This window comes from Herpailurus yagouaroundi, unplaced genomic scaffold, assembly GCF_014898765.1.
Source record: "Herpailurus yagouaroundi ecotype Mexico unplaced genomic scaffold, PumYag 187, whole genome shotgun sequence".
In the NCBI taxonomy this organism is placed as follows: Eukaryota; Metazoa; Chordata; class Mammalia; order Carnivora; family Felidae; genus Herpailurus; species Herpailurus yagouaroundi.
Genome location: NW_024412418.1, coordinates 31618791 through 31641565, shown reverse-complemented (window position 1 = coordinate 31641565; position 22775 = coordinate 31618791). Strand labels below are relative to the sequence as shown.

The 22775-nt window shown below is 42.1% G+C and overlaps 2 protein-coding genes across 13 annotated transcripts in view; one reads left to right on the top strand and one right to left on the bottom strand.

Annotated features, from left to right (window-relative positions):
* UEVLD (UEV and lactate/malate dehyrogenase domains) overlaps nucleotides 1-9016 on the bottom strand; it is a 52080-nt gene extending 43064 nt beyond the window's left edge. The window contains exons 1-2 of one of the 5 annotated variants that reach the window (XM_040495666.1): nucleotides 8851-9016; nucleotides 1024-1108 (exon numbers count right to left, since the gene is read on the bottom strand). In XM_040495666.1, coding sequence (XP_040351600.1) covers nucleotides 1024-1108; nucleotides 8851-8898 — 133 coding nt within the window. In that variant the 5' untranslated portion in view covers nucleotides 8899-9016. Of the gene's footprint in view, nucleotides 1-1023; nucleotides 1109-8127; nucleotides 8152-8417 lie in introns of those variants that run through there. The other 4 variants (XM_040495670.1, XM_040495667.1, XM_040495665.1 and 1 more) reach the window with 4 other exon arrangements.
* Nucleotides 9017-9022: 6 nt separating this feature from the next.
* MISFA (mitochondrial sheath formation associated) lies at nucleotides 9023-21641 on the top strand. Of its 8 annotated transcripts, none has more exons than XR_005796978.1 (6): nucleotides 9029-9423; nucleotides 11010-11166; nucleotides 18335-18430; nucleotides 18961-19053; nucleotides 20851-20888; nucleotides 21530-21641. XR_005796978.1 is itself a non-coding variant. In XM_040495677.1 (5 exons), exons 2-3 carry the CDS (start codon nucleotides 18485-18487, stop codon nucleotides 19051-19053), a joined length of 162 nt encoding a protein of 53 aa, XP_040351611.1. In that variant the 5' UTR covers nucleotides 9047-9423; nucleotides 18335-18484; the 3' UTR covers nucleotides 20851-20888; nucleotides 21530-21641. The 8 variants fall into 8 exon arrangements, 1 of the variants encoding a protein (XP_040351611.1); XR_005796976.1 differs by having other exon boundaries at nucleotides 9031-9219; nucleotides 18335-18553; XR_005796974.1 differs by having other exon boundaries at nucleotides 9031-9423; nucleotides 18335-18553.
* The last annotated feature ends 1134 nt before the right edge of the window (nucleotides 21642-22775 follow it).

The window sequence follows — 22775 nt, the reverse complement described above, 5'->3', positions numbered from 1 at the left end:
TTATGTGGTAGGCAGAACAATGGCCTCCAAAGATGTCCAATATCCTAATCCTTGGTACCTGTGAATATGTTATCTTACTTGCCAAAGAGACATTTTAGATGCAGTTAAGGACCCTGTGATGGGGAAATTATTCTGTATTATTGGAGTAAGCCTAATCTAATCACACTGGGCCTTAAAATCAGAGATATGACTAGAGAAGAATGGTCAGAGACATGCAACATTGCTAGCTTTGAAGATGGAGGAAAGAGATCACAAGCTAAAGAATATGGCTAACCTTTAGAAACTAAAAAAAGCAAGGCGGGGTGCCTGGGTGTCTCAGTCACTAGAGCATGTGACTCTTGATCTCAAGGTGGTGAGTTCGAGCCCTACCTTGTGTGTAGAGATTACTGGAAGAAATACATAAACTAAATAATAATAATAATAATAATAAAGGCAAAGAATTACATTCTCTGCCAGAGCCTCCAGAAAGGAATTAAGACCTGCCAACACTTTGCTTTTGGCCTAAATGTCTAACCTAAAGAGACATGTGTTGGACTTCTAGCCTACAGAACTCTAAGATAGTAAACTTGCGCTTTTTTGAGCTACTAATAAATTTGTGCTGATTGGTTGTTGTTTGTTTATTTATTCATACTCAAGTATAATTAACACACAATGTTATATTAGTTTCAGATGTACAATATAATGATTCAACAATTCTACACATTTCTCAGTTCTCATCAAGGTAAGTGTACTCTGAATCCCTTCTCTCTTTCACTCATCCACCCTCCCACCTACCTACCCTCTGGCAACCACCAGTTTGTTTTCTGTATTTAAGCCTGTACATTTTTGCTAATTTGTTATGGCTGCAACAGAAAACTAATACAATATAAGTTGTATTAACTTAAATTTCCTCAGAAAACACAGGTCACAAAGTATAGTTGAAAATCAGGGGATAAAAGAGAGAAGTGAGAAATTACAATTTTGTAGCTCTCTAAGTATAATTCACAATTTACTAAAGTTAATAGTAGAGGTTATGACTCTTACCATAGGTGTCCATGGAATATCTGAAATGTGGGAAAAACCTATTTACATTCTTTAGTTCTTCCACAGTTAGATCTCTGAACTTGTACTGAAAAGAGAAAGATGAGAACCAAGTAAGAATCAAGCTACAAGCTGCAGAACGATTACAATTAGCACTGAACAGAACACCATGTGCTAGGCCCCCGGCTCTGAGTTTTATGAACATGGATAGTATGTGATTTACTCTTTTTAATAATGACCCCATGAAGTAGGTAGCAGGGCTTATGACTGCTCTACTTTACAGAAGATGAAAATGAAAGCTAGAGAAGCAAACTAACTTGCTGAGTTAGACAGTTAGAGTCAAGCCAGAGCTCAAACTCTGGACTTGGGCCTTTTATCACTAAATCAAACTAAATTTCCAAATACTTCCTGAAAGCTTAAGAAAGAGGGCAGGAGCACCACCCCTGTCACCACTATTCAAGATCCAAGTCTCCTCCTTGAATACCTCATTCAAGGAATGAGACACCCTGAATTCCCCTCCTAACCCTCCTGGCACTGCATCCTGGGTTTCAAAGGGAGAACAGACATCACTCAAGGGTTTGCAGTCAAGTTGAGTCAACTGCCTCTTTATTCATCCAGATGTACTCCCAGAAATACTACCTTGGCAAAGTCATTTAACTTCTTTGAACTTATTTCCTCATTTGCAAAGAGAGCCACCTCCTAGACTTGTGCTGAGGATTACATGAAGAAAAGAAAAAGTATCTGAAGAATCTATTATCAATCTCAAAATGAAATTTGAGGAGATAGTTACATTTGCAATAGTATCAAAAAGAAAAAAACTACTTAGAAATAATTTGAACAAGATGTAAAACTTAGTGTAGAAACTACAAAACATTGTTGAAAGAAATTAAAGTATATCTAAGTAAAAGAAAGCCATCCCTTGTTAGTAGATCAGATGACTTGCTATTGTTAAGATGGTAATATTCCCCAACGGATTCAATAATCAACAATCCTTATCAGTATCCCAACTGGCTTTTTGTTTGCAAAAATTTACAAATCGATCTTAAAATTCAAAAAATTAAAAACAGAATTACCCTAGCAAAGGAAACAATCAGCAAAACTAAAAGGCAACCGAGGGAATGAGAGAAGATATTTGCAAATGACATATCAGATAAAGGGTTAGTATCCAAAATCTATAAAGAACTTATCAAACTCAACACCCAAAAAACAAATAATCCAGTGAAGAAATGGGCTAAAGACATGAATAGACACTTTTCCAAGGAAGACATCCAGATGGCCAACTGACACATGAAAAAATGCTCAACATCACTCATCATCAGGGAAAGACAAATCAAAACCACAATGAGATACCACCTCACACCTGTCAGACTGGCTAACATGAACAACTCAGGCAACAACAGTTGTTGGCAAGGACGCGGAGAAAGAGGATTGCTTTTGCATTGTTGGTGGGAATGCAAATTGGTGCAACCACTCTGGAAAACAGTATGGAGGTTCCTCAAAAAACTAAAAATAGAACTACCCTGCGACCCAGCAATTGCACTACTAGGCATTTATCCAAGAGATACAGGTATGCTGTTTCGAAGGGACACATGCACCCCCATGTTTACAGCAGCACTATCGACAACAGCCAAAGTATAGAAAGAGTCCAAATGTCCATTGATGGATGAATGGATAAAGAAGATGTGGTACAGATATACAATGGAGTATTACTCGGCAATCAAATAGAATGAAATCTTGCCATTTGCAACTACGTGGATGGAACTGGAGGGTATTATGCTAAGTGAAATTAGTCAGAGAAAGACAAAAATCATATCACTTCACTAATCTGAGGACTTTAAGAGACAAAACAGATGAACATAAGGGAAGGGAAACAAAAATAATATAAAAACAGGGAGGGGGACAAAGCATAAGAGACTCATAAATATGGAGAACAAACAGAGGCTTAGTGGAGGGGTTGTGGGGGGGGGGGGATGGGCTAAATGGATAAGGGGCACTAAGGAATCTACTCCTGAAATCACTGTTGCACTATATGCTAACTAATTTGGATGTAAATTCAAAAAAAATAAAAAATAAAATTAAAAAAAAAAGAATTATCCTACAACCCAGCAAATGCACTACTAGGTATTTATCCAAAGGATACCAAAATGCTGATTCGAAGCAGCACATGCACCCCGATGATTATAGCAGCACTATCAACAACAGCCAAATTATGAAAGAGGCCAAATGTCCATTGACTGATGAATGGATAAAGATGTAGTATATATATGCAATGGAATACTATTCAGCGACCAGAAAAAATGAAACCTTGCCATTTGTAACAACGTGGACAGAACTAGAGTGTATTATGCTAAGCAAAATAAGTCAGAGAAAGACCAGTATCATATAATTTCACTCATATGTGGAATTTAAGAAACAAAAGAGATGAACACAAGGGAAGGGAAGGAAAAATAAGATAAAAACAGAGAGAGAGGCAAACCATAAGAGACTCTTAAAGACAGAGAACAAAACTGAGGGTTGCTGGAGGGGTGGTGGGTAGGGGGTGGGCTAAATGGGTGATGGGCATTAAGGAGGGCACTTGTTGGGATGAGCACTGGGTGTCATAAGTGATGAATAACTGGGTTCTACTCTGGAAACCAATACTACACTGTACGTTAACTAATTTGAATTTAAATAAATAAAATTTTTAAAATTCAGATGGGAATGCAAGAGACCTAGCACAGCCCAAAACAATCCTGTAAAAGAACAGAAGAGTTGGAGGATGCATACTATAATTAAAAGACAGGCTATAATAAAAACACAGAAAACAGTAAGGATGGGAGAGGATGTGAAGAAGTCAGAACCCCTGTATACATAAGCTACTGCTGGTGGGAAAGTGGTACAGCCGTTTTGGAAAAGTTTGGCAGTCCTTCAAAAGATTTAAGCATAGAGCTACCGTGCGACCAGCAATTCCACTAAGGTATAGAACCAAGAAAAGGGGAAACATATGTCCACACAAAAACACGTGCACTATTGTTCAAAGAAGCGTTACTTATAATAGCCAACAAGTGAAAACATGCTAAATCTCCATCAACTGATGAATGGATAAATAAAATGTAATATATCCATAAAATGGAATATTCAGCCATAAAAAGAATAAAAGAATTGATACATACTACAACATGGATGAACCTTGAAAACGTTATGCTAAGTGAAAGAAAGCAGACACAAAAGGCCACATATTATATGACTTGTATATGGAATATCCAGAACAGGCAAATCCATGAGGCAGAAAGTAGATTAGTGGGAGCCTCTCTGAGCCTTAAGTTTTTCGTTTGCAAAAGATACATAGCTCCACTGCCTACCAACTGCAACAGGTAGGTATGAGGACCTTATGATTAACATATGTAAAAGTAAGATATTAAACAAAAATGTATACAATAGTAAGTACAGACAGGAAGTGATGAATCCACATAAAGCATATCTAAGTTAGAGAAAGGCCTCCAGCAACAGCTGCCTGCAATTTGCATTAGAGTCTAGAAAATGAGAGGGAAGGGGGAGGATCATTTTAAGATGGGAAGAAATCTGGCAGAAGAGAAAGCCCATCATTAACAACTTGAGGGCAGGAATCACCTCTTACTCATCTTTGTACCTCCCCACAGCACTTAGCACTGGGTATGCCTCTGATAAATACAGGCTGGATGGGAGTTAGCAAAGAGGTAGATTTATACGAGAATGATCCACAGGACTGGGCATCAAAACTAAGAAGTGAGGGGCGCCTGGGTAGCTCCGTAGGTTAACCGCTGACTTCAGCTCAGGTCATGATCTCGCGGTTCGAGGGCTCAAACTCCGTGTCAGGCTCTGTGCTGACATCTCAGAGCCTGGAGCCTGCTTCGGATTCTGTGTCTCCCTCTCTCTCCGCTCCTTCCCCACTTGTGCTCTGTCTCCCTCTGTCTCTCAAAAATAAATAAACATTAAAAAAAATTTAAAAAAACCCCAAAAACTAAGAAGTGATCAGTATTAATTACAGCAGGGTGAAATGAGTTCCAGATTCAGGGTCCCTGACTCAGCATAAACAAAAGTGAATGAAATCATCCCACCAATGTACAGAAGGCTGCACTGCTGTCAGCTGAAATATTCATTATGAATGAAAACAATTTTGTTTTGTTTCCTACTTAAAATTATAAGCTGTTTTCAGGATCTTTAATGTCCCATGAGAATGTAATTATTAATGGCATACACATCATAATTGATTTAATTGCAAAACTGTTATAAAAGTGTGTCAAAAGAGGGCAAAAGCACTCTTCCTTAGGGACTGAATACCCAAATGTCACTAGTATAGTCAAATATGTGATTTGCCTTAAAAAAATTTTTTTTAATATTTTTGAGAGAGAGAGAGAGAGAGAGAGAGAGAGAGAGAGGAACAGAGAGAGAGAGACACAGAATCTAAAGCAGGCTCCAGGCTCTGAGCTGTCAGCACAGAGCCCACCTGACACGGGGCTCGAACTCACAAACCGGGGGTTCGTGACCTGAACTGAAGTTGGACACTTAACCGACTGAGCCACCCAGTCGCCCCTGATTTGCCTTTTTGACACCTAAAAAGACAGATCTATTTTGTTTGTCCTAAAAATTTTTCTTCACATCATTTTCAGTATATATGAAACAGAATATCTTCTTATTATAATATTAAGACACACATTCCATTATTGTTCCTATTAACACCGAAGAGAAGTCTGCCTAACATTCTCTAAGGAAATGTGCCTCAGACAATCCCATGTGCTTGAAGGGTGGAGGCATGCCACTAAAGAGGAAAATTGGCCTGTGAGATTCGAAAGCTAAAATAATTATACTGTCATAAAAGTCAGTAACTGAAAAATTGAGAAGTTACGAAAATTTTAGCTTTATCTACTATACTACAGTATTTTTATTTCGTACACTTATATTTATGAAAAGTATGTAAGAGTATTCTTATATGACCTATGTTCAAATGTAGGACACACTGAGGAATACTTCGTGGCATCACGTCATTAAAAAAATGTTAACAGGAGGCACCTGGGTGGCTCAGTTGGTTAAGCCTCCAACTCTATTTCAGCTCAGGTCATGGTCTCATGCTTCACGGGTTTGAGCCCCACGTCTGGCTCTGCATGGACAGTGTGGAGCCTGCTTGCGATTCTCTTTCTCCCTTTCTCTCTGCTCTTCCTGTTAGCTCTCTCTCCCAAAATTAAAAACAAAAACATTAAAAAAAAATTGTTAACAGGAAGGTATCTTACAGATCAAGTCCAACTTCCTGTTCTACGAGTGAGCAGAGCAAATCTAGGTTAAGTTACCTGTCCAAGGTAACCCAACGAGGGATGTGGGAAATAGGAATTAGGGAACCAGATAATCTTTCTAAACTTAATATCTAAAACAAATTAAAGGATATATACACATGTGTGTATGTGTATATATGTACATATATATATAATTACACACATACACAAACATATACACTAATTTTGAAGAATGAACAGCATGCCCCAACTCACTCACATGTGATTTAGAAATAGTAACATCTAACAAAACTTTCTGCTATGGTGGAAAAGATCTATGTGTGATAGGTCTAATAGAGTAGCCACCAGCCACATGGGGCTGACAAAATGTGGCTGGTGTGACTGAGAAACTCAATTTTTAATTTTAGCTAGTTTTGACAAAGAGCCACTTGTGGCTCCTGGATACCATACTTGACAGCACAGACCTCTCCAACACCATTACATCTGTCTGACTACTCCTCTCGACCACTCAACTGCCTCCCCTGAATTGTATATTCACTTGCCTCTGCTTTTGTCCTCTGGTTTTATCATGCATGTGCGTGCATCCCTAAACACCACATTATTTAGTATTCATATTTATTGTTTAGTTTTTAATTTTAATTTTGTTGGCTTTATCAAAACATAATTTTGCATATACCCTCCAATTTTTTTCCACTCAACATCATGTCTCTAAGATTCATTTGTATTGTTGCCATGTTGTAGCTCAGTCATTTTCATTGCCACATAGTAGTGTTTTCCATTGTGTGGATATACAACAAATTATCCCTCCTTCTGTTAATGTACGTTTGGGTTGTTTCTGTAGTTATGAATAATTATGCAGGTATCTGTTGCTTCATACACTATGAATTCTCTATGGTAGCCACCTAGAGGTAGAGGGGATATAAAACCCACATAATCAAATTAACAAGACCCAATTGTTCTTCAAAATGGTTAAATAACCATTTAACCACCAGCAGTGTGGCTGAGGCAAGTGCATCCTCCAAATCATCTAAATTATCTTAATTTATGCTAATCTAATGAGGGAAAAATTATGAAGTTCTTTTTCTACTCTCAACTTTAACAGTTCTTCCCACTGAACAATAAATACATCATGCTCCCCTCCTTAAAAAACTTGAGAGAGTGGTTCTCTGAGGAGGAGACACAAAGGGTGTAATCGTAAGCATGATGATACTTCTCTTCCTACAAGATGATACATCTGCACCTGTCACAGTAGATAAAATCATTCAAGTCAATTAAATAAACATTTCTACTCATGAGGCTTCACAACCCCGCACAGATGTACAAACTGCCCCAACTAAGTCAAATCCAACAAAATGGCATACATGTATAGTTTCTGCATGGGGAAGTTTTAAGGAAGCATTAAGAATCACTTAACCAGAAAGCTGGATACAAGAAAAGAATGAAATCTTGCCATTTGCAGCAATGTGGATGGAACTGAAGGGGTATTATGCTAAGTGAAATAAGTCAGAGAAAGATACCATGTGTTTTTACTCAAATGTGGATCTTGAGAAACTTAACAGAAGACTGTGGGTGAAGGCAATAGGAAAAAAATAGAGGGAGGGAGGCAAACCATAAGAGACCCTTAAATACAGAGAACAAACTAAGCGTTTATGGAGGGGCAGGGGAGAGGGGAAAATGGGTGGGTGATGGGCATTGAGGAGGAGGAGGGCACTTGTTGGGAAGAGCACAGGGTGTTGTATGGAAGCCAATTTGACAACAAATTATATTTAAAAAAAAAAGAAAAAAGCTAGTGAAAAGGGGGTTGCCTCAGAATATACATTGGTGGGAAGCCAAAGAAACTGGACCAAGTGCATGGACTAACCTGGAAACTGGAGCTAGTTATGCCCTAGAAACGTAGGTTAGACTTCTGGGTCAGGCTTCCCGCTCAACCCTTCAAACATTAAGAGGATCTCTTCTGGGCCTTCAAGCCCTGTCTCCATTCCTATATCTACTCAAGTCTTTCGTTCAATGCACAGTTATTTAGAAGCCCCTGCTCCGGCCAGGCACAGTGCTAGGGAAGGGCAACAGCACCCTCTCTGCCGTCAGAGTTCACCGCATAAGTAAATAAATAATTGTAAATAAGTAATTATTCCACAATGTGATAATCCATACTTCTGAAGGCAAGCGGAGCGAAGGGCGTGATTCCATCTTGCAGGGAGTGACATCTGAGCTGAGTCTCAGAAGGGAAGATTGCAAAGCAAAAAAAAAAGGAGGGGGGGCAGGCCATTTCAACATAGGGAAAGGCGTGGTTAAAGGCACTGGCGAGCGCTGGGAGCTAAGTCGCCGAAACGCTGGTGGCGTGAGAACTCACACCGCGTGGAGGGCAGGGGTTTCGGAGTCGTGGGCGGAGCCACAGCCCCGACCCGAGGGATGTAGGGCTCCCGAAGGAGAAGCCCGCGGCCTCCCAGGGACCACTCCCCAGAGCCGGCTTCTGGCCAGCCCGCCTCCGCTCCAATCGCCGCGACTAGTCTGGGAACCCCCACGAGGAGATAGCTCAGCCCCGACACCCCGGACCCTCAGACCCGGTCCGGCGGGCTGCCTGCACCTTGCCCAGGAGCCGCCTGAGACTCTCGCAGTCGAACTCCATCTCCATCCACGTCCCGGACCCAGGTTGCGCGACCCAGCCCGTGGATCTCCTTCCGTGCCGGTTCCCGGACGGAGGCCGCCGAGGTCCAAGCCTCCCAGAGCTGTCCAAGGCCACGCCCCTTCCCAGGCTCGAAAGTCCGCCCGCGTCCAACGCCCAGGCTCAGCGGCCGCTCCGCCCGGGAGTCGAACCAGCGCCCCAGCGTGGACCCTGAGAGCCGTCGGAAAGGCGTTAGCGCCCAGGGGGTCACAACCCAGCTTGCTGGAAGGAAACTTGGGGACATCTGTAAGGAGAGGAATAGGAAAGACCCGAGAAGAAGCAGTAAAGGAGGTAGAAGCAACTCGCGCTGTTTTGGAGGAGAGTTTCTAGAAGGGTGTGTTAAATTCAGCAGAGTATTGAGAAAGATCAAGACCAAAAATTGCAGTTAGATTTAGGAAGGAGGAGGTAACGGAACTTCAAAAGCAAAATTTCGGGGAGCTAGAAAGGGAAAATGGAGTCAGGAGGAGTCTTGTCGAAAAACTGGAAGATGTGAAGGTTGGTGCAGCATGCGGGGAGGAATTGCCTTTTTTTTTTTTTTTTTTAAGGTGGGGCGCCATAACTGTTGGTGGGAGAGAGAGAGAGGAAAAAGCTAGGTCAGAAAGAGTTTGAGAACAAGAGAGGGGGTGTATGCAGAGAGAGGGCGAAGAGATGCAATTTGTTGGCTTTGTCTGGTGTCCTTGGTTTGTGAATTACTTTCCTGCATTATCCCTGTCTTGAGCCACTGAGCTTAAAAAGTCTCAGAAGATAGGTACTGAAACTGTCAGAAGGGTGTGTAAGCAGGAGGGTGACTGTATTTACAGGAAGAGCCAAAGGCTGGAATGCTGTGACTCAATTAGGAGAATAAAGTAGAGGCTGGGCAGTGTATTTATTCATTCACCAAACTTTTGCTCAGCATTGACAACTTGCTAGATATTTTTCTGGGTCCTAGGATACAGCAGTGAATAAAATAGACAAAAATATCACCTGTCCTAAGGCTGTCATTCTTTTATTAGGAGGAGAGCAAAACTACATATAATAAGTAAATTAGATTGTATGCTGGAAGGTAATCAAGTGTTGTGGGGAAAGGCAGGGTAAGGAGATCAGAGTAGTCTCCTTGAGAGGTGAGAGAGTAGGTGTTCTATATTAGAGGGCATTCAGTTCAAAGCAAGGTCCTAAGACAGGCTTCAGTTCAAAACAGCAAGGGGGCCAGTGTGGCTGGAGTAGAATGAAGTAAGAGGTGAGGAAACGGTAGTAGGCTAAGTCAGAGAAATAAGGGGGAAGCCACAGATGGTTTAGGGAAGTGATTCTTACAGTGTGGCCCCCAGACTCAGCCTCAGCATCACCTGGAACTTGCTAGAAAGATTCTAAGACCCCATCCCCAGACTTAGAGAATCAGAAACTCTAGGGGGAAGGGGGATTCAAGCAATTATTTTTGACAAACCTGGGTGATTCTAATGCATGGTGAAGTCTGAGAACCACTTTGGTGCCTTTGTAGACATTTGTGACTGTGTCTTGTCACTGCCCTCGAGCCAGAGCCCATTGAACACACCCACACTTAAACAGGTTGGGCTGATTATTCCTTGCAGTGAGGGCGCAGACGCTATGGAAAACCATCGGGACTGTTCAATAAGGCTGTGTTAGAGGGACCTATCATAGGATTGAGGCTTCGGGTGACTTGGGAGAGGGTTTAATGAAGTGACCCTTCACTTTGGATTGGGTGCTATCAAAGCAGAGACAATTCTGTGATTGGATATCTCAGTAAATATAAGATGGGCAAATTGGAGCAAGGCTAAAGCAGTAATTGGTAAAGAAGTAGCAGTTACTCACTAGCAGACAGAAGAGGATGTTTGGTATTACATGGGCTGCACAATGACCTTGATTTGTCTCTGCTTAGACAGAATTATGAAGTGGTCTTATTTTGTCTCATTTTATCATGGTCTGAGTGACCCTCTCTGATGTTTGTGTTCTGTGAGATTGTTTCATCCATCAGGAGAATAACAACGTAGCTGTGAGTGCCAGGTCAGCTTCTAGTAACACTGAGAGCTTTCCTAGATGAGTCAGACCAGTTCCCAGATGTCAGGGGTTGGTTTTTTCTTTCTTAGGCTCTTACCCTGAGAGAAAAAGGAAGGCACTGGAGGATTTTGAACAGAGAAGTGATGTGATCTAAGGTTTAAAAGAATAGGTCTGACTGCTGCATTGTGAAGAGACTGTATGTGGGGCAAGAGAGGAAGCCAGGAGACCATAGGAGGTGAGAAAAAGGTAAGAAGATGGAAAGATAAGAGGCCTGTAAGAGCAGTTCAGGCAGATCTAACAAACCTCGGAAACAATAGGACTTCCAGGGCCTCTCGGATCTAACAGATCTTGTCAGAAATCCATTAATCAAGGATTATAAGTGAGGTTTGAGCAACATTCTTCTTTTTATAAAGGAACCTTTTATGGAAGACACCTTCCATCCAAACAGCTAATTCTCTTCTGGTTTAGTCACTATGAATGACTTACAGACACTGTGAGCACTTTATGCCAGTGTGTGTGTGTGTGTGTGTGTGTGTGTGTGTGTGTGTGTGTGTGAGAAGCCATCATTTCCTGTGTGGAAGGTACATCGCTAAGAGTTTTATGTGCTTTATCAAAGTCAATCTTCACAAAGCTCTATGACCTAGATAGAATCATCTCATTTCTACCAGTGAGGAAACTGAGGTTTAGTGTTGTGTTACCTATTTCCCTGTTTCTGAGATCCTGTTGAGTAAGAGATGTATTGACAATGTTTTAGGAGAGAAAAGATTACAAAATTAAATATAAATACCCATTTTAACACTTATACCTATTTGAAAAGAGCTAAAATGTGAAAAAGAATGCCCCTTAAAAGAGAGGATATATGGTATAATTGGCTCCATTTTACAGTCAGGGAAACCAAGACTCAGGTTAAATTATTGCAGAAGGTGGTGTCAGAGATCATGTCCCTAATCTGTGCATTTTGCTGCTTCTCTGTGTGTGAAATTGTGATGAAATGTTGTGATTAGTAATCTCTAGCGAGCTAGAATTCTGTACCTATTGGTACTCAGTCATAAGAGGAAGATTGGGTAGTGCAAACATTGGCTGACTTCTGATAGGACCCCCCCCCTCACACCCAGAAATTGTCACTGTTAGGTCCTGTGACCTAACCAGGCTGAAACTCAACTTTTCCCCAAGCACATTGTATCTTCCTTGCTTTGTGCCTTAATGCCTGCCTGGGATATTTTATCATACCCAACTAATTCTGTCTCCTCCCGGCTTCCTATCCCCAAAGACTGTAAGATCCTGGCAGATAGCTGTCAAATCTCACTTATCTCTGTATTCCCAGTGCCTAGTATGCCTGAACGTATGCATACCTTCAGTCTTCTAATATTTGGTAAGTTTGCTGAATGAATGAAAGTATAGGGTGACCACAGCCATAGGGAGAAGATGTTATAGTGAACTAGTTCTCAGCCTTATTTGAGTTTCAGCCTTAAAAAAAAAAAATCTGTTGAAAGATACAGACTTGTCCCAGAAAAATGTGAATGCCAACATAAGCAATCCATTTTGTGCTCAATTTCAGGAATGTTCATGGATGCACTGAAGCCCATCCCTGGACACTAGTTTAAGAAAATGTAGTTGGTGGGAGCATAATTTGCCACAAACTTTGGGCAAAGCAATGTGACCTACCTTTGACTCTATAACTTCATGTTTGGAAATTTGTCTTAGGGAGAAAAAAGTACACAAGATGCACGTACAAAAATGTTAATTATATTAAAAGGGTAAAAAAGACCCCCAAACTAAGAAATGGGAAAAGTGTATATTCTGCATCTTTGTTTGCAGCTTGAGAAAAATCACAAGAATGGCTTGTTTAAAATTAGATTTTTTTTTCTTGGTGCTCTGCTTCAGATCTCTATTTATAATCCTTTGCTTTCATAGTTATTAGTCCTATCAGACATACTGTTCAGGGATGAACTGGTATTCCAAATACCAGACACATGTATCCTCATCATTTACTTCAGTTTCCCCCCTTTTTAAAATTGTGATACATACACATAACGGTTGATTTACTATCTTAACCATTTTAAAGTATACAGTTCAATGGTATTAAATACATTCATAATGTTGCCCGGCCATGACTCCTGTACATGTCCATAATACTTTTTATCTTCTAGAACTGAAACTCCATATCCATTAAATAATATCTTCGTATTCTTCCCTCCCCTCAGCCCCTGGAAAGACCATTCTATTTTCTGTCTCTGTGATTTTGACTTCTCTAAGTACCTCACTAATGGAATAGAATAAACAGCCTAGAAAAAAAATCATTGCCTATGTGGTCAAATGATTTTTGACAAGAGTGCCAAGACCGTTCAATGGGGGAAAGGACAGTCTTTTCAACAAATGGTGCTGGGAAAACTGGATAACCATGTACAAGAATGAATTGGACCCTTATTTGGGACACCTGAGGGACTCAGTCAGTTAAGTGTCCAAGTCTTGATTTCGGCTCAGGTCATGATCTCACAGTCGTGAGATTGAGCCCTGCATCAGGCTCTGTGCTGAGCATGGAACTTGCTTGGGATTCTCTCTCTTTCTCTCAAAGTAAACAAACCTTAAAAAAAAAAAAAAAAAAAAAAAAAAAAAAAAAAAAAAAAAAAAAAAAGAATGAATTGGACCCTTATCTCACACCATATACAAAAATGAACTCAAAATGGATCAAAGACCTAAGTGTAACACCTAAAACAACGAAACTCTTAGAAGAAAACATAGGGAAAAAAACTTAATGACTTTGGATTTGGCAGTGATTTCTTGGCTATTGACACCAAAGGCAGAGGCAACAAAAGAAAAAAATAGGCAACTTGGACCTCATGAAAAATTTGTAAAACGGGTGCATCAAAAGCCAGTATCCTTTACTTAGATGCATGGAGTTTTTGTTGTTCTTTGACCTACAGCGTAATGTTGCATCTTGGGCGATCCTTCCACAGGCATCCTCCATCTTTTTATGGCCCTGTTTTCATGACCTTAAGAAAAGAAGTTGTCATATTTCTTTCCTAAACTAGTTCCTTTCTTGTAAGGATTTTATATATCCTCTCTGTTTTCATACTCTATCTGACCTGGAACACCCTTTTTGTTATCTTCTTGCTGCCTTACTGGTTAACAAGTAAAAAAACCCGCAGTGCTCAAAAGAAATTGTGAAAGGAGTTTTGTTTGGCAATCACAGCATTGTTTACGGTGGTAAAAAATGGGAGAAAACCTAGATGTACATTGTGTCAGTTATGAATTTATCACCCTTCAGCTCCAAGTTCACCATTCACTGCTTGCTCTTCTCTAGTGGAGCTGGACCTTGTAAGTATTTGTTCCTTGCTCGTGGGCATGATGCTAAGTTTTATCAATAGAGGGCCTTGGGGAGATACTGTAGGAGGAAGAAACTTCTCTTCCTGGTTCCAGCGTGCTTTTGTTCTTGTGCTGTGTGGCTGCCAATGGCACATGGGGGGTACCCAGTGGTGCTCACCCCTGTTGAGTTTCAGTGGCCTCTCTGTGGGCTGTTTTCCGTTGAGTTTCACTGGTACCCCTGCCACTAAAACAGTTTGCCATTGAGGTCCACCACCAGCACCCCACAGGGTGGCTTCCTGGTGTATTCTCCTGGCAGACCCAGAGGCCAGATTCTCAGCAGGGATCCGCAAACCTCCCAGAACCCCCTCTGGAGACTCCCGGCAAATTCCACCAGCATCTAGGGTTGTACTCTAATTGTTAGGTCTGGCCTGCAGTTGACTGGATGTCTCTACCACCCAGTTAGTCCTGGCCACCACATACTCAACAAGTTTTGGATCTCCGCCCTGGAGGTGAGGGACTCTTCCAAGTTTGTTTCTTTCTTGGGTGCTTTGCCTCAGCCCTAGACGTGGTGGCTGCTCCTTAGATACACTATTTCTGTATTATGGGGAGCTTTCTACCTTTTCCTTAGTTAATAATTCTCTCTATTAAGCTTTCTCTGTGGAAATTGCTGTGTAGTTTCTGTCTCTTGACTGATCTATTCATCGTTAGGAGAAAGAGGAAATAAGTGTGGAGTATTAGGTAAGAATTAAAAAAGGATAAGTTAGATTTCTGCCTCAGCCTAGAAAGGACCAACTGCTACGGGAGTTGTCTTCTCTCCACAAACAAGTAGAAAACTGCACAAAACCTATGAAACAATTGTTTTCAGATCTTGTATAAGAAGCAGCAGCATGTGAACTTTGAAAGACAAGAAATAAAGGAGATGGGCCTTAAAATTGCCCCCGCCTACTGCCTGGAAGCAGTTTTCAGACTGCAGCATGGTGGGGTCACCTGAACCGAGACTAGTCTTGCTGAGTTGTAAAGAAAGACAGCAGGGTACACAGGAGGCCAGAGTGCCAGGAATTTGCAGGATGGAGTCCTGAGAAGGAGTTCCACAGGGAGAGAACTCTGGAGATCTCCGTAGGGGTCCTTGTGAGTCTTTGGCTGAGTTGGTGCGTAGATGGGCTCAAACTCCATGAGGCAGGATAAGAACGGCCCAGAAACAGCAGGCCAAGCACTTCTGGGAGCTCCCAGAGGTGCTAGGAGTTGTGGAAAATTCCACAGCATCAGAGAACGCTCAGTGGGCATTAGAGGGGCGGTAGCTCATTCGTGGGGATAATTACCCCCAGAGCAAAAGCTGCCTTTTGTCCACCATAACGAAGCTTAACACAAGCCCCAGAAGAATCAAACTGATCCCAAGCATCCCAGAAGAAAGTCCCACACTACTGAAAGGAATATAACGAAGTCCAGCACATAGCCCTGTAAAATTCACCATGTTGAACATGCAACCAAAAGTTGCCAGGCATTCAAAGAAGCAGGAAAGTATCATCCATAACGAAAGGAGAAAAACCAACCATCGAAACAACCCCAGAAATGACAGAGATGATAGATTTGCACATGGAGTCCCTAAAATGTTTATTATGAATCTTATAAAAATGCTCAAGGATGCAAAGGGAAACGTGAGCATGATGTGGAGAAAAATGGAAGAACTTTTATTTTATTAAAAAAATTGTTTTAACATTTGTTTATTTTTGAGAGACAGAGGCAGAGCACGAGAAGGAGAGAGGCAGCGAGAGACACACACACACACACAGAATCTGAAGCAGGCTCCAGGCTGAGCTGTCAACACAGAGCCCAACGTGGGGCTCAAACCCACAAACCGCAAGATCATGACCTGAGCCGAAGCTGGATGCTCAACCGACTGAGGCACCCGGGTGCCCCAACGAAAGAACTTTTAAAAACACACAAATTGAACTTGAGGAGATGAAAATTACAACCTCAGGTGAAAAATGCATCATATGGGATTCACAGAAGATTAAGACACTATAGGGGAAAAACGAGTGAACTTGAAAAAGACAGCAATGGAAACTATCCAAAATGAAACACAAGGAGAAACAAAGACTCAAAAACGAACAGAGTAGCAGCAAGCCGTGGGACATGTTTGTCCTGGTTACTGGTCTCCTAGACGTGTACGGGAGGTCATGGAGGAAGGGAGGCAGAAAAAGTATTTGAAGAAGTATTAGCCGAATATTTTTCCAATTTGATGAAGACCATTAAACCCACAGTTCCAAGAAGCTCATCGAACCCCAGGTAGAAGAAACTTGCGGAAAATTACATAGTCACATCAAAGTGAAATTGCTGACAACTGGTGATAAAGGCTTTTTAACAGGCACTTACCATGTGATTCAAATACCCCCCCCCTGAGTATTTACCCTAGGGACGCTTATGTTCACACAGAAAAAACTTTGCAAGTATTTATAACATCTCTATGCATAATAACCCCAAACTGGAAGCAACCCAAATATTCTTTGACAGGTAAATTGATGAATTGCTATGTCCAGGTAATGGAACATACGTTCATTCAGTAAAACAGGACAAACTACTGTACAACATGGATGAAGCTCCAGAGCATTATGTTCAGTGAAAGAAGCCAGTGAATGAGCTTATAATTCTCTTTACATGAAGTTCTGGAAAATGCAAAAGCAGATCATTGGTTTCCAGGGGGCAGGGAGGTCAGGGGAAGGAGACTGATTGCAAAGGGGTACAGGGAACTTGTGGAGATGATTGAAATTTATTCTCTCTTGATTGTGGTGGTAGTTACAAGATTGACACATTTTTCAAAACTCATCAACTACACACTAGAAAGGAATGCATGTTATCATATGTGATTTATACCTCAATAAAGCTTATTATTTAAAAAAAAGGATGTGTTTGGATTTTTTTGGTTTTTATCCATTGACTCAAGAGCCTGTCCATGATGTATTATTGTGAACAGGAGAAAAGCAAGTTGCGCGGTAGCATAGATAGTTTGATCACCTTTGATAAAGCAACGCTGAACCAAACCCCTCTATATCCCTCTACGTGTGTACTGATGTTTGCAAGCTGATGGAAGATTCTTTGCCAGAAGGGTGCACACCAGGCTTGGTTACATGATGGGGATGGGAATTGAGGGGGGAAATCGGGGAGGTTGTTAAATTTTTCTTGTATGTCTTTTGGGTGGTTCCATGTTTTACAATGAGCACCTATTATTTTCATATTTTAAAAAAGTATTGAGAATAAAGAGGATATCAAAAATAATAAATAGAGAGGTGTGTCTGTAGGAAGAATTCTGGTGGAGAGAAGGGTCCATTGTGACAGTACAGGGAGGTCAAAGGGATGAAGGTGAGGTCATTAGACTGGGACAAAAAGATCTTTTGTAACTACTGAGAGCATCTAAGTAGTGGTGAGCGGGCCAGAAGTCATAATGTGATATATGGAGGAAAGTTGGAGATTGGGAAGAAAGGCTCTGAGTGTGGGCCATTGTTTAAAAAGTTTGGCCATAAAGGGAAATTAAAAAAACAGGTTAGGAAGGAACCACAGCATCGGTTGCAGGTTTTTGTGAGGGAAGGACAAAGATACTTGTGGCTTCTTGAAGGCCAAGAGAAGAGAACCAGCAGAGAGTTATTGACCAGAGGTACTGAAGAATGGTATAAAATGCTGGTGACAGAGCCCTTGAGATGATGAGGGCTTTGCAGGGACAGAAAGAAGAGAAGTCTCACTTCCCTAGAATTCAGTTTATTCCCTTCACAGCTGTCATAGACCTAGGAACACACCCTGCCGAATCCCTGTCTGTAGTCTAAGGAGCCCAGCTTCCTAACAGATAGCTGGGCCCTGAGTCCTGGCTTTCACATGGAGCATCAGCTGTGTGACCTAGTGCCAGTCACTTAGGCTCTCTACACTTCAGTCTTCTGGTTAGTAAAATGGACTTGGTAATAATACCTATTTCCTGTTGTTGCTGTGAGGGAATACATACAAAAAGTTTAGTTTGCTACTCAACCACTGGTCTGGGGGCAATATCTCTGACATGTTATGAGTCTGGGCCATGTGACCAATGATGTCACAATGCCCTACTAGACTTCATCTTCTCCATTAGGGCGTTGCGGATCCTTTGGAGCCAAGGACTGGAACTGCCATGCAAGACCTCTGCCAACTGAGGGTTTCATGAGCGCACTCCCTTGCCAAGATCTTGGTGAATAGTCTTTCACTGTGCAATTGTGTCTTAGACATTGTTTTACTTGTTATCATGATTGTGCTTGGCTGGATGCTTTTTGTTGGACTTGCATGTTACATGGGCACGTTTCCAGAGTTCATGGTAAGTAATGACCCTGCCTGTGAATCCCTGGTAGTAGTCAGTCCTGGCTCTGACTCCACCTCCCAGCCAGGGTTTCTGACCAAATGGGAGAGACAGTTGAGGCCTCATCACTAATTAGAGGTCAGGGTGCAGTGGGAACAAAGTTGGCTTCCCAGGCTACTTCTCAACTCACTGGGATTATCTTTAAGTTCCACCCACCCCTTGGGTACATACCATTACTTATTTTAAATTTATAAGGGGTTTGCTGGAGAAAGTGGATTTCAGGCAAAGTAGATCAATGGTCGCCGGCTAGAAAGGGAAGGTGGGCATTGGTGGGACCTCCAACAGTCACAGTCACAGACAGAGGCGATTACCTGCTAGGCCAACAAGTAGAACCGCTTCTGCCTTTAAATTTCTTTCTGACTCAGCCTCCAACTCTGAAGTGGAAAGAGAAGTGGCCTGTTCAGGAGAGCAAGACACGACTGAGGAGCCTGGCTTTGGATGAAGAACCACAACTATGAGTGAGTGGTCAGGTCTGCTGGACTCAATTCCTCTCTTTCCAGAGAAGAGAACATGGCAACCTCTTGAAATCTCAGTAGGAAGTTTATATTCCCCTGGGAAACAATAAACTGTAGAAAGGGAAGTGGGTTGAGATATGTGGTGGGGAAAGAGAATTCAGTGAGCACTGCTTTGGACAGCAGGCCAAGGCTCAAAGATTTGTTAAGCACATCTTACTGGTATTCTTTCCAAAGACTATTCCTGTCTATTAACTTATTTTCTCACAAACTCTGTAGTAAGTCGGACCAGCTTTTTTAGCGCCCCTTTTGGCAGATCCCAAGACAGGTTCAAGTTCTAACTTTGCAACTCACTAGCTACGTGACCTTGGGAAAGTTTAATCTCTCTAAACCTCAGTTTCTTCATCTGTATAAGGGAGATATCTCTGTATCTTACTGTTTTTGTGAGGCTTGCATCTGGGAATTCACGTAAAGCATTTGATGCAAAGCATTTACTAAATGCCAACTTAACAACTAAGCAAAATAATGAACGGGTCCACAAAGATTTAGTGGTGACAGTAACCTCAACTATTTACCCAAGGCCATACAAATCAATTCCTTTGAGAAGCTGGGATGCGAGCATAGTTCTCTGGACTTAACAGCCTCTTGCACTCGTTCCACTAGACCAACCTGCCTTTAGGAGACAGGAATAGCAGTATCCTTTTCACAACCGTCTCCTGGCTTTCTTCCCTCCCACTCCCTTTCACTCAGATCTGGTTTTTCAAAGGTGTTCCCACTGTTAAAGAAACTTTACTCTGAGAGTCTTAGTAATGAACTGATAACAGGAGCAGATTTTCTGGGAAGCTACTCTGGAAAGCAGTGGTATCAAGTCCTAACCCCAGGTACACTGAGAGCAGGGCATGAGGGTTTGTTTGTTTGTTTGTTTGTTTGTTTTTTTCCATCGGCCCCAGAATTTCCATGCAAGTGTTGACCCAGCTCGGTCAGATCATTGTTGGGGTGGGGACGTAGATGGAGGCCCTGGGCACTTGCTTAGCTGAGGCACTGCCACCCTGATCCTGACCAAGCCACTGGAAATGTTCTGTGCCTCAGGTTCTCCAGCTTTGAAATGAGCAGGACAGCCTAATGCCCTCTCTTCCCTTTCCAGGGAAGGGAACCCTACATGATGAGGGTTTAATTGTGACATTTTGCGAAATGTGAGATGTTCATTTGTTTGTTTTTTTGCGAATAGCCTAACGATAGTCTATAAAGTAATTGCTCGTAGCATACCTAGCCAATCCTCCCAATCAATCCAGGGTATTTTTTGTTTTGTTTTGTTTGCATGGCACTGCTTTTTGCATCTGATTGCATGAAAGCAACAGTTAATATTTTGACAGGTGATGAGTTAATAAAGTTCTGATGCCAGCTAGATCCTGACCGTGTAGAGTCACCAGAGAACAGGGCCCTTCTTTTAAGGGTTCTTTGGCCCCAACACACCAGGCACCCTGGCCAGTTGTCCCATAGTTACTCACTCTGACGGGTCCCTCCAAGGTGACAGGAGCTGATGTCACAATTGGTGTCTGAGCTCTGCCCCCTAAAATGGCCATGGCCAGCCATTTCAGTTCACACTAGACCACGAAGCCCCTCAGCCAGGAGCTATCATGCTGGGCGATCTGCCATCCGGTCTGGAATGAAGACAGCCCAGCTCCCAGGACTCAAGGAATAGAGCGCCACACCTTTCAGAACCACCTGTTTTCCCCAGCACATCCCACCAGTGAGCAAGAAGCCCCACAATGATTGTTGTTTTATGGTTGCTTCTCATTGCAGGAACCATGTGGAAAGGATATAAGTATCCCCCAGGAGGGGTAAGTGTGCTTTCAACTTTGTTCTCTATTCCTCCTTTGAAATTTATTCCCCTAGATCCATGAGCTGAGCATCAAAATCCAGCTTTAGAAACAGATCGTCTTTTCTTGATTAAGAAAGTGGTGGTAGCTTACCTGCCTCTATTGTTGCTCGCCGAGAGTTCCCTCTTTCACGTCTTTCTTTTATACATGTTTTCCTAAGAGTCTTTACTCTTACATTCTTCAGTTTTATATAACCTGGAGGTAGAGAGGTAAAGACTCAGGCAATACTGTCTGACATGGGTGACCTAGTCTTGTGCTCAGGGGCCATTTTCAGTGCTGGGGTCTTCAGTCCCATTTCTTAAATCTGCCCAGACCAGCAACCCACCCTTAACTCTCCTTCATCAAGTAGAGGGTGGTCTATAAAATGGTTCTGGTGCTAGAAATCTTCTCTCTTCCTGTTAGACCTTGGATATGTGTCCTTTCTCTGCCTCTTGTCCCCTCCCACATGGCTAAGCCCCCCTGGCAGTTGAGGTCAGAGACATTAAGAGACAGAATTGGACAGAACCACTTCTGCCTGTCTTTGGCAAGGAAGGCAATTACCTCAGCCTCACACTCTGGCAAACACTAGAGAAGGCCCACCTGACATACTTTTGTCCCCCCAGACCCCGGTGGAAATAAGCAAAGATGATCCTGGTGAAGTCATGCAGCTCTGAAGCTCACCTGGCCTGCTGTAGAGTTCCTGTTGTTGGTTTCGCATAAAGTAATTGCACATTATTTTGTCACATTTTACGTAAAAAGTTACTGTACTTTTTAAGATGAAGAGCTGATATTCTGTTAGCTCAAAACAGGGAGATGGGGGAGGGTAGTTGGGTTAGACGAACGTGATTGGGTGCCTCTGTTTCAGTCTCTAAGACTGACATTAAGACTAAAATACCTAGTTCAATTTGCCCCCTATTCTGAATCCTTAGGGATAGAAATTCTCTAAAGCTCCTTTGACCTAGTTCCCGGGTGTAGTCTTCCTCCTGCATCCAGGGTCCAGGGTCGAAAAAACGTTCAGAAAAGGCTAGAGATTGCAGCAACTTTAAGCCTATCTTTTGGGGATACTCCTCTGTGGCCTTTTCACAGCTGTTACCAACAACCTTCTGTGGCCTTTTCTCAGCTGTTACCAACAACCTTCTGTGGCCTTTTCACAGCTGTTATCAAGAACCGAAGGCTTACACTGTGTGGGGGAAGGGATGTCATTTTAATATGAGGTGCTAGATACTAAATTAAACATTACTTTAATTCTTATAAGCTTCTGAGCTGGGCACTAGCCTCATTGAACAAAATGTTACAAATGAAGTTGAGAGACTCAAGTATCTTACCAGCTGCACAGCTCTGGGTTGGAGTCAAGATCAAGATCCAGGCCTTCTCCTTGGCATGCTTTTATGTGCCAAGGAAAAGAGCCAAACAAGAGACTGGAATAGCCAAGATCTTGGCTATCTCTTGGCTCAAGTGCCCCTTCATTTGAATAGCCAAGAAGGTACCTGATGATTCTTTTAGCAGTAACCACTGCTAATACAGGGCAGCATGCATAGAAACAAAAGCTAAGTGCTCAGTCCTCAGTATGATGCAGTTTGAGTTTGAGACCAAGTATGGAAACTTAAGACCCATGCAATTAATCTAGGTGTTTCAGCCCTAGGATATTCCTCATAAGCCCTCTCTAGGGGTGGTTTGGAATTTTCTGACCTTAACGGGGTTGGGGAGGGAGGGGGAAGAACCCAACAAGAACAAGTACTTCTAAAATAAACTGTATGGAATTTTTCCCATTCTGTGGCTACTTGGGGATGACTGATAGTTCCATCATTCAGAAGTGCATCCTTACCACCAAAGTAGATCTTTTTGGTTATGTAGATAACATTTTGTTGA